This window comes from Cyanistes caeruleus, chromosome 5 (assembly GCF_971803275.1).
Source record: "Cyanistes caeruleus chromosome 5, bCyaCae1.hap1.1, whole genome shotgun sequence".
Taxonomy (NCBI): Eukaryota; Metazoa; Chordata; class Aves; order Passeriformes; family Paridae; genus Cyanistes; species Cyanistes caeruleus.
Window position 1 is genome coordinate 48,613,624 of NC_141705.1, and position 12,328 is coordinate 48,625,951.

The window sequence follows — 12,328 nt, forward strand, 5'->3', positions numbered from 1 at the left end:
ATTACTGCACTAGCAAGGTAACCCAGCAGCAAACTGCATCCAGCACCCTGTACTAGTACTCATTTTATGACAACAGGGCCATACAAAAGAATGTAATTTTTTCCTCCCTGGTTTCTGACAGAGTGACACTCTTGAGAGCTGTTTCCTATTTGTCTCTATCTTCAGTGCTTTGCTTTACAATGTGGCTTACTTGAAAGCATTACTTGAAAGACAGGTTTTGGCCAGTGTACTGGACAGTGATAAAAAAGCCCACCTCCGCAGATCCTAGTAGAGACATCAACAGACAACTATTGGCCCTCAAGACAGAACTCTCATCTGGGAAGTGAAAGCAGCTGTGACAGGTAAGTTATGCCACCCCAAGTTCTGTCTGTCCTGCGAAGGCTTGAATGGTGCCAATGAAGTATTCAAGAAATCCCCAAACAAAACCCAAGAAAAATCTTCTGAAATTAGCAATCAAGAATTCACTTTGGGAGATCAGAAACTAGTATCTGACAGAAACATGCATACAAAATGTCCCCTTTGTTTGTCTCTTTAGTTTAGGACAAAATTTTTGACCTCATTACATTTGCCAGCTAACAGCAAGGCACAGACTATAGTAGAACAGTTGCATTTAATACCTTTTGATCTAGACTTTGTCCTTAAAAAGCAATAATATAGACATGACTGGTGCACAAATGGAAAAAAAAAGGTACTTTTTCTGAGTCATTACAGAATGACTATCAAGAGCATGGGAATCCACAGCCTTGGGAAGGAAAACTCAGGCAGCAGAAAGGGTTCAAATAAGATGAGTCAGTATAATTTAAAAGTACAGGGGAAAACACAAAGCGAAAAAATTCTCTTAGAAAAAAGACACAGGAATGCTCTAAAAAATACTGACAGATCTAAAGGAAATGGATGGAGAACTCTGGTTGCGTTATCTTTTAAAATATGGATAAGCGGATGGTCTGCAAAACTGAAAGGTGTCAAATTCTCAACAAAGATAGAGGCAAAGTAAGTTTTTTCCTCACATCTCGTGTAGGTCACGTGTAGGTTTCTGCTTTGTCACAGAAAGCAACTGAAAACTGTAAAATTCAAACCCTTCCTATGGATATAACAAGATCTTACAAAATCCTTATAATAAAAGTGGCAGGATAAAACATGCTGACAGCAAAATAAAATCTTCCTCTATGGCTTACATCCACCATCTATTTAAACCAGAATGATACTGTATGTACTTGGACAGACATGGGGCTAATCATCCATGGGCTACTTATTTGCTATTCATCAAATACCAGGCAGGCAGGACTAGGTAAGTCTGTAACTACCTGTCATTTCTGTGTGTACAATAGCCTGTCCCTTATTAAAAAAGTAATTAAAGCCAAATATACTTACTGCTGTCATATATCGCATCTGATATAACGGGATCGAGTTTCCGTGTGAAGCTGCCGTTGCTGTCGGGAAGAAAGGCTGTGAACATGAGCCTCACCACGCTGAGATCCATTTCCTTGGTCTGCTGTATGGCTGCCTGGCGGATGATTTCTCTCTCCCGTTCTGGAATTGACAGACAGTGGAATTAACACAAAGGGTAGGGCATCCTTAACAAAACAGAGAGAACAAACAAACATCCAAAGGCCTGGATAGTGAGGAAATGTCTTCTGTTACATTTAGCATCCACTGGGTTTTCCCTTTCTAAGTGGAAAGCTGCTGTTCCCTTTCAAAGTGGAGCAGCTGTTCAAATTATACTGTGTTCATCTTGCAGTTTGTGCATCAGCTCTTATTTAAGTTATATAATTTAAAGACAGACAGAAAATTATTATTTTCTGCTCTCAATTTATAAAGGTTGTGAAAAGGATGAAGGCCACCCCTAAGGACACCAGAATTCCTGGTGTTAAGAGTGGTAAGAAGACAGCTGGCCCCTCTATACAGTATGTAAAAGCAACACAGACCACAGGTTTCACAGCAATATGGGTGAAATGCAGCTGAATGAAACTGTGTTCTCAAAAGAAGGTTCCTAAGTTAATTAAGGATATCATGTCTTGCTGCAATAATGCAAAATTAGTCTATTTAAGATCTTATTGAACAGCATAAGAGCAGTGGAATACAGGTGCAGAGGTTGGTACAGGCAGCTGTGGAAGGAAGTTTCTCCATTCTCATGTATGCATTGACAGCAGACTCCTTTCAGATTCCCTAAGCATGGTAACAATGCACCACCTCTTAAAAGCCCATAGACACGGCTGTTGTCCTTCATAAGGCCTTTTCCTAGCTAGGAATCTATGTTTTCAGAAGCTCAGCCTGTTTATAATAAAAGACCCTTTAAAACCAGACCATCATTTCCACATACCAGTTAGCTGTCTGTCTCCACATCCTTCTGCCTGCAGATAGCCCAGTTCCGGATGCACCAGGAGTCCCGGGTTGTATCCCTTCTTGCAAGCATCTATCATGCGTGTTTCCAGAGTTTCAAACACTTTCTTCTTCGTGACATGAAGTATTCCAAGATTTGCAAATCTGCCAAATTTTGATTGGGAGAAGTATTTTCTTAATGCTTTAGGCCAGACCTGCAGCAGGCAGCCTTCCTCTTACCAGAGGCAGCTACACAACCCAAGTCTACAGAAGGACTCTACAGGCTTACTTAGGCCCTATTAGTGTTTGAGGGAGAATTTTCCACCAAGGAAAATTCACTCAAGACCACAAAACGGGTAAAATGTGCACCATTATATGACAGCAATCGTATGGGTGCACTTTCATATGGCATAAGTAGTCATCTGTGAGATTTCAGACTTCCACTGGGAAAGCAACTTACAAAACATTGGAAAACCTGTTAGTCACACTTTGTTTGCTGTGTGTTGGCAATGACATCAGTATGTCATTATGTATGTCTGTTAAGCAGAGCAACTGATCAGAGTCTGCTCCATCTGTTGAAAATGGTTTGGAGAGCGAGCTAAGAAGCTGAAAACAGTGCAGTATTTTCCAAATAAAATGTTTTAAGCAAGGTTCTGGTTATTCTGCAAGATACTTTGGGTATCTATTTGAATGAAAATTTCCGTAATACAAGGTGTGCTTTTGTAAAAATCTGCTAGCACATTTAAAAATCAATTAGATTTGTAAGTATGAAAACATGACAATAACTCAATTTTCATGTGGGTCAAGTGAGGACAGGAAAGCTGGTTCTAAACATCTCATGAAAAACAAGACAGGTTAGAAAATGAGCCAAACTTTTCAAGATGAAAAGGAGTATTTGAAATAAAGCTATTTAAATTGATGTACGCGGTAAAGTCAGTGCACTGGGCTTGGACATCAAAAGTTACAGTTTAAAAAAAATCTCTCTCTCCCAACCTTCTCAGCTTTTTAAACTTCATCATCTTCACCAACAAAGACATTCTTGAGATCACAGAACTAAAACTCACAGCCAGCATGAAACCTGATCTAAGCTTCAAAACATGGTTGGGAGCTTCAGCTCCATTTACTGATATAAACAATTATTCTTTCAAATTAAACAAGAACAGGCCAACTACAATTTCACTACAACCTTTCTGCTTTAAACTTTAAAAGTTTGACTTATACAGTATTTTCACGTTCATACCTGTCCTGCATTAATTTCAAATTTACTAATCATATTTTCTTACTGCTTTTCATTCCATTTCTATTTACAGGTTTCAGTAAAAATAAAATATTGGCCGAAGAGGTAACGAAATGGTAACACTAATTTTAGCCCCTTCTCTGATCAAAATTTTACTTTTCCTTGCATTTTAAAGAATGGACTTACAATGGATTTACAATACAAATTTGGACTGCACACCAAGAGATTAAAACTGTACATATTCTAAATAAAAATTAGTTACTTAAATTTATTTAGCTTGCATAAAGCAAATTCTACAAAGGTGAACAGAAACCAGTAAGTTTTCTATTTATGATACAAAAGAACCAGAGATCAGAGCGCAGAGAAAAGTGCTACACAGAGTTGTCTCTTAGGAGTATTTCTGTATTGCTTTTTATAGTCTTGATGCTTTCCCCACAGCTCAGGTTTCCAGAGGAGTCCCCAGACTTACCCTACAACCATGTCCTTGGGTCCTGCGTTAACCGTGCACACTCCGTCTTCGCAGAATTTACCCACCAAGCTGTGAGCGTGTAAGTGGACATACTTCCCATTAGTTACTAACTGGACAATTACTTTTGCAGGTCCAACATAATTGCAGATCTGTAAATAAATATAAAAAATGTGGGATAGCTTGCTTATTATTTTTAAAATGGAACAAGTAATGATGCCAGGTGAGTATTTTCTGTCAGTTAAGTATAATCAAGTTTACATAGGAGAAATGTGTGTGTGCATTTCTTCAAGAAATACAAATGGCAAACTAACTGTACCAGATCATCACTTTCTTTTGCAATTAAACCTGACATGCAAATGGCAGAAATACTGACCAAAAAAGCTAAAGGAAAGCCTCATCTGTTTCTTAAAACATGAATCTCAGTTTTACATTCTGGCCATTTAGTCCACATTGCTCTCCTTAAGTTTCATTCAGTATATTGAATTCACAATAAACACTGTTACCCATTAAGAAGCATAGAGAAAATGTACGTACTAAACTAAAAACTCTGCATTGTTTTGCCCAATCCAGAAAGACTTTAAAAATTATTTTTAAACATTATGATTGTTATAAAACATTTTGGCTACATTACAATGACTCTTCAGGTAGAGATTTTACAGTGAATAAATTCTATATTAATAGGCACTTTGTTAGTTCAGTGTACTTCATCAACACATACTACCCAGTCCAGTAAATACCTCCCTTAAGTGTACACAAGGGTATGTATAAAATTCCCACCTAAGATTTTACTGGACTAGAACTATGATAAACTGTGTGCTTTCTTTCATATACCCAATTCTGAAAGCCTACAAAGCCTTTTTTTCCTCTTGCCACAGTTTCTAACCACCATACATTTTTAACAGCTTTTAAATAAAAAACAATGCCTCAAAAACACATCTAAAATTACTAATAACATAACATACTGCTAAGTTATTTGCTTTACATATATTATTTAGAACTTTATTTTCTTTCCTCACTCCAAGGCAGCAATACTCCAAGGCAGTTATGGGTTATGCACCACTTTCAAATTAAGCTGAACATAAAATTACCCCACTTTTTAAAAAGCAAACATTACCTTCCCTTCCAATTCACTTAATTAACCCTTTTATCAATGTTGGGCTTTTCCCCCTCCTCCTCTAATTTTTCTTCTAATTTGCCTTGGGCCAAGTTCTTTGTATTACACCAGCTTACAGATCTAATCAACCAAGGTATTAAAGGATCACGATAAACATTAAAGTGATGAATCAGTGATGAACTGAATATTTAAGGTTATATTGTTGATAAAATGCTGATAGCGAGGGATTGCCTCGATTTCACCACATTACTGAGTCCTGCTAGCTTCCTTCACTCCAGTTAACCCCTTTCTTGAACCCATTCCATCACAGCTGAAACACTTTGCATATGCACAATGTGTGCCCTCCCTGCCTTCCTATTCACTGCTGAAAGCAAAAAAAATCCCAACTATGAAAAAATTGTTCCAGAAGAAGCAGGTGTGCAAAAGCCCTCTCCTGATAGTTAACTGCATAATACTGCACAATGTGTGTTTTACAAGTAGCGTTTTCTAAAACACAAGACATTGGGTGCTCATGGTTCCCTCCTATTTCCACATTGAAATCTGGACCAAAACTGTACAGAGATGCAGAATAATCACTGCTGGACTATTTCTGTCATTTACCAGCAGGGAGAAAATTCCTATGTACCTTTCACTAAGTCATTTGAAAATAAAAACGACTACATTTGGTGTTACAGTATGTCACCATCACTGCTACAATTAACTTTTCAAAAAGGTAGCTTCAAAAAAATTATTTTAATTTTACCCCTCACTCAATAAGCTTTTCCTTACTACAAAGTTCCCAGCATATCTGCAGTGCTACATTCACTATGAATAACATCAATGTTCTAGTATCACATCAGAAAAGTTCAAGACAATCCTTCATCAGCTGTAAAAACCACAGTGAAACTGGAGGCAGGACTGCTGCACGTCGAGGACTTTCCAGCCTCTGAAAGCAGAACACAACTGCAGTGGTAATCAGATTTCAATCTACCCCTGTTACTCAGCTCAGCATGATCTTTGCAGTCTCTCTTTCTCAGGGGAAGAACAAAAGGACTTTTAAAATGTAATACCTTATGTAGGTCATAAGGCAAGAAAGGACTATTTTTGTCATCCAGGCTGATGTCCTATGCTGCAAAGGGAACAGAATGCCTCTGAACTGTCTTCTACCTTTATTTCTTATAGACAGACTTTCCTACTTGATTTTGAGTCATTCAGGGTAACTTGGTACCTAGGAAAATAGAGTGGTTAAATATCCTTATGTACCATAAATTAAGTCTGAAGTAACTTTTCAGTGTTCTTGAATGATGCCACAATTTCAGAATAATTTTGAATGAATTCTGGCACTAAGGTATACAAGTAACTATCAGCTTTTCACAGGAACTTAGGAAAACCTGTCAAAGGCCTGAAAAGGTAGAAGGTATATTACAATGCTGAATAGGGATTATGGTTTTGACACACAAATAGACTCAGCATGAGGGAGAGATAGCATGTGGGTGCTGTATGGCTCAAAATCAGAGCTGTGATCCAAAAAATAGCAACTGAACTTCAAATTAAAGGTGAAGGTTAAAAAGAAAAGGAGTTCCTGGGCAGAGCATAGCTGTAATACTTGATTACATCCTGTACTGAAGCGGCACTCAACTGATCTGATAAAGTTAAAAGGCTTCAGGTTTACATTTATCTGCTCTTTCTGTTTGAGAAATTTTCCTGAAAGATTAAAAAGACCCTGTGAACTTGAAATTGAGTCAATTTCAAAACAAGAGTAGAAAGTTTTTTCAGTTATTTCATGTCCTGCAATCCAGATCCCAGCCAATTTTTATAGGTTCCAAAACTTTACAAAAACTTTATAAGAACATTTTCATACTTCAAAGATGTTTTTTCCAGTTACTCTTACTGAACAAGAAATGAAACCAATTGGTCAACAACAGGAGCAAATGATGGAAAAGACCATGTCAAACCTACAACACCAGCATTACAAAAGCACCTATTTTTCTTTCCAATCCCTTTGTTAGAGCAACTGCAGCCCCAGCCCTGCCTATCCTTTAGAGTGTGACTACTGCTGTCCTCAATACACATGAACAAGAAGTGTTCCAAAGATCAGGTATCACTGACTTTTTATAAACAGCCTATTTTTACAAACCAGTATCTCTTTTTCAGTTGGTAATTAAAGACAAAATATTTCCGATGTGGTACGAATCGTGTAGGCAACTGAATACTTACTTAGTAGTCCTAAGAAAATTAAGTAATTTAAACCAATGGGAGCTGAAGATCTGATCCTCTGACTGTGAGGTCACTCTAATGACAAGAATTTGGAGCTAGGTGCTTTGCTTTACAAGCCCAACTAAAGAGATTCAGTGCCTCCTACTCAGCCAAATCAGCCTTACCAGTAAAAAGCACAGATCTCACTGAATTTAGTTTTGGCTGAATTTGATTTAGTACAGATTTTTAAGAGGGATAAAGATTTATACCAAAAAGTCTGCTTAATCCTTGTCTCATGTTTATTCCTTAATTCAGCTGTTAGGTGATTTTTTAACTTTTAATTCCTATGGGAGGACATGGGGGAAAGCAAATAAATATGTTCCTTTTGTCACCAAGGCTTATCAGCAAAGTAACTTGACTAATCTTCCAGAAATTCTCCTCCTGAACTCGAAGTAAACATGCTGAAATCCTTGATTTCAAGAACTCTTATCCCCAAACCAAGGTATAACTTGGGATAGCCCCAGGACACAACTGGCTGGACAGTTCTGTCGCTGTGCCTGGCTTCAGGACTAACTGGTGTGCTGCTTTGATCAACAAGCCAAAGTGTTCCATGCCCAAACTCTTGTGCAAAGAGATGGTGCTCCTTAGCTCAGGCACACCTCTGAACTCCAGGCTGGAGCTCATTTACATCCAGCTCACAAAGAACACTGAACTAGAGATTGCAGCCACCCACATAGATTTGCCCCCAAGGAAATGAAAATTCAGGACATTTCCTTCACTGTTTTCAGCGAGTTCTTGTCACACCTAAAACTGGATCAAGCACTTCAGTGTAAAACAGATCTGCCCACACTAACAGATCAGGACACACAAACGTGTAAAGCCAGTGGAAATTTTCTGCGTGAGTTTTCTCACATTTTTTCAAATTCAGAATTTCAAATTATAAATAAAAAAATTTAGATAGTTAAATATGCTGGTGATTAATACAGACTTTGCTGTTTTATCCTTTCTTTTTGTACTACTGATTGCTTTTTCCCCTGGACAAAAAAAGTAATGATGTATAAGCAGCTCAGCAGTTTTGATTTGAATTGTTCTAGACAGTAAAATCTTTCAGCGTTGTGTTACTTACACTAAGTGGATGAAAATGAAATTTAAATGAAGAATTTTAGGTTGCAATCATGAAACATAACTTCATTGTAACATTTATTACCTACAACTTCTCTGGTCTCTATAATAACATGCAAAGTTATGTAGAATCCTTTGAATATGCAAGATGTTTTCTACATATTAGGATTAGCAAAGACAGGGCTAAACAAAGGAACATAATTCCACACATCATTAAGATAAATTAATCCCATTTTTGATATTACAGAAAAATATACACTGTTCTCAGGACTGTTCTGTTAAAGAAGAGGTTTTACATCAATTCCACCTTGCTGGCCAGTGCAGATTTGTTTCAAGTGTAACGACTGGTATTGCAGAACTGCTACACTAACTCCTGACCTACACCGTCTCCTAACACACTATACAAGAAGAGGTTAAACATGTAATTAAACACCAAAACATTTTGCTTAGAGACATAGCAATGTCTTCAACACTCCAGCCTTTATGTGAGAGATATGCCTTGATGTGTTTCAGCTAAATTACAAATTAGTGAAAGTGTAGGGAGGAAAAAAAAGAAGGGTAAAATGGAATAGTCCACATTATGCAAGAGGTCACACCCCATAAATGTGTTTTCTTTTGGCCTCAAATATATAATCCTATGGAAACAGAATAGGGAGACTGCAATTGTTTTTTGTGTACTGAGGATGTCTATTTTCAGGGCATCCCATTGTACTAGTAAATTTTGAGACAGTTGGCCAAGCATAAAGCAGATCCCAATGTGAGCTGCAGTGACCACACCATGGCTAAGAGTTTTAAGATCTGTCACAAAACTTCTTTTTTTTCAGTATAGCCAAAGCTCATGCTACTGTCCTTTCACTACACTGTGATAACTAATGTAGGTTTTATAGTGAAAACAGTCACAAGAGTAGAAAAAAAATCCACCAAAAAATCAAAACAAAACAGAAAAAAAAGCCCCCAACACAACAAAAAATTGCAGTTTTCAATTGTGCTCCCCTCAGTTATGACAAAGCTGAGCACATTCTGACAAAACACAGAAGACTTACAGGAAAAGGTGTGAAACACTTCTGTCTTTACTGGCACCACTTGAATCAAGAACAGGCACTAACAAGCAATGGCCTTGAGGAATTTACTTGTATTCCCTTGCCAGCCTCTCCCAGCAGGTGCTGCCATGTGGGGATTTGTACTAGGAAAGAAAGCCCAGATGCACACAGTAGGATGGGAGGGAAGGGATGTGTGTGTGTATATGTAAGCTCTAGATGTAATTAAAAAATGATGATCAATGAAATTAGAAGGTTTAATGGAAAGGCAAAGATCATTCTGCTTTCTAGTTTACCCAAGGAGAAATTCCATTTCCTGTATAACTCCTTGTCATGCTATTGTGTGACCTACTACACCTTTATTAAGTATCATTTGTGTTACTATCATTACAGATCAAATTGGAATCTAAAGATCTGGCTCAACTGAAGTGAATTATTTTATATCTGAACATACCAGTGAAATTTCATTCATTGGTTCATCATTACTGTCAAAATAGGAAGCAGAAAAGCAAGGAGATTATTTGCCTGGGCTAGAAAGTTTTCCTAAGGGTTTTTGCAAGGCTATATGAAATCAGCTTTCCCAGTGGCTTCTCAATTCACAAAGCTAACAGCCTAGGCTACCTCAGTCAGTGCTGATTATTTTCCACTATGCTATGCTTATACTGATTCATTAGGAGATGTAACTGTTTCAAACTCTAACCTTTCCCAAGATGAACTACACACAGACTGAGTAGAACGACCAGGAGTGGCACACACCAAGGCAGAGGTTTGTTGCTTGCCACTTTTCCCTCCCCTTCTTTCCCCATAAAGGAGTAAGAGAGCACCAGAATTAGAATACATTAAGAATTAGAATACATTAACCCTGTTCCTCATGAGAATTTGCAGTGCAACAGTTCAAAGATGTAGTGCAATAACAAGACCAAGGCTTGCATTTAAGTTAAAAAGAATACTGAAAAGACACAGAGTAGCTTTTCCAGACTCCACAGGAAAAAAAAAAAAAATTGCTGCAAGAACCATAGGCAAAGACAGCTCTCCAATCCCAGAATGATTAATCATTTTTCTAATCTGCATACTGTGCCTCTATAGAACATTTCTTTGATTACCATATTTGAAATTTTTTCCAGGGGGGAAAAAAAACCCACAAAAAAAGTTCAGTGAACACCTGAACATAACACTGTTCCTATTAAAATGAGAAGTTCTACATTGACTTTAAAGGAATTATGTTCCTAGGAATGGAGTACCCTAGAGATATTGAATAAAGAGTAATATGAACAGCAAACAAAGGAAAACTTGGTAAATAGGATCCTAGAGTGAAGTGGAATAACTAAGCAGACTCATGCTTTGCAATGGAAATGGAGCAACTGAGCAGCTCAAGCCTCACTAAAAGTGCACCTTAAGGAAGAGCTCCATTAGTCTGCACAATGGCAGTGAGGTAGGAGGTACAGATAAGTTACTGCTCAACTGCTGGCAGATAAAAAAGGTGACAAAACAAACCCATGTATCTTAGGACACTTTATTTTCAAAATCAATTTGAACATTGGGATTGAAATGTAGCCTGTCCTGAGCAACTTCATACAAATTTATGTTGCTATGCAGTAAGGTGCTATTCACATACATATGATGACACTTGCATTGACTTCATAAAATTAATGCTTTATTAAATAAAGTCCTTACTTTGACCTGAGGGTATGATTTTTTGTTCTTTTCACTAGAAGCACCAGGAAGTCCACCATGCGAAGGCCCTTCACATACGTATCGGAAACGAAATCCCCTCTGTAGAATAAAGGAAAAGAAACTTGAAAGCTGTACAGAAACAAAACTAAAAGAGAAACAGCACACATGAAGATGAGCATGCACACCCACAAACAAGACTCACCCAAATGGAAAAGTTACAATTCTTCATCTGTGAAATGCTTAGTGCTGGTTAACAAAGCATCACTGAAGTGTAGCCTGTTGAACTTGTAGGTTGGAGAACCTGTCCAATTCTCACTTTAATGCACACCAACAATATTTTATTTTTTTTTTTTGGGTTAAGTAAAGATATTTTCAAACAGAGAACTATTGATACTCTTAAAATAGGATAAAAATGCTCATGAGAATGCAAGAGCAGATACTCGCTCCCAAGACTGCTGCTAGGTAGAAAAAATGAAACAAATAATAAGGAAGTCCAAAGCATAAAGGAAAGTAGAGGGATGAAACAGAAACACTTCCCCCTTCTGGGAAAAATGCATGAAAGCTGTATCTCTGAGTGAAATCCAGAAACAGCACAAAAGCTTCAGGGGAGTCTGGCTGATTTTCATCTCAGCTACAGAAATAGACATCTAAATATACTTCAGAGAACTGCAGCATACTGAAAACCAGTCCAGAGCACAGCTCTCCATTGACTCCATTGATGAACATCCCCTTTATTTTACATGGTGATCTATAAAGCAGGAAAGATGCAACTCTGAAGCAAAGGTGTCTGGTAACTCAAATTCTACTTAATAATATATAATATGTGGTCCCAAATTTCGCTTTCAGACCTACTCTCCAGTCCTCCAATTTCTGACAAAATCCCTATTTTATATAGGGCTCCCAATAGCACCAGTTAGTGTTGTAGCTTTTCCAAGAATCATTCAGCTTCTTTCTAGTAGTAGACAACTCTGAATTCCAAGTCTGTATTAGCTGAAAGTGAACAACAGGTCTTAAAATTACTCCATAAGTAGTAGCTTCAATACCTATCTCACCAAAGCCTTTTCAGGCTAAGAAGTTGTTTACCAAGCAAATGTAAACTTTTATGACTTTTATTCTGACCTGACCCATTGCCTTCCTAAGGTGAACTGTGTGACCCAGAGTACTGTGCGTGAAGTGCCCAG

The 12,328-nt window shown here is 37.7% G+C and overlaps 1 protein-coding gene across 4 annotated transcripts in view; it reads right to left on the reverse strand.

Annotated features, from left to right (window-relative positions):
* Window positions 1–12,328, reverse strand: part of NFKB1 (nuclear factor kappa B subunit 1) — a 57,707-nt gene that overhangs the window by 24,343 nt on the left and 21,036 nt on the right. For all 4 annotated transcript variants that reach the window (XM_086888343.1, XM_086888345.1, XM_086888344.1 and 1 more), the window contains exons 5-8: window positions 11,148–11,246; window positions 4,026–4,174; window positions 2,321–2,484; window positions 1,372–1,530 (exon numbers count right to left, since the gene is read on the reverse strand). In XM_086888343.1, coding sequence (XP_086744469.1) covers window positions 1,372–1,530; window positions 2,321–2,484; window positions 4,026–4,174; window positions 11,148–11,246 — 571 coding nt within the window. The remainder of the gene's footprint in view (window positions 1–1,371; window positions 1,531–2,320; window positions 2,485–4,025; window positions 4,175–11,147; window positions 11,247–12,328) is intronic.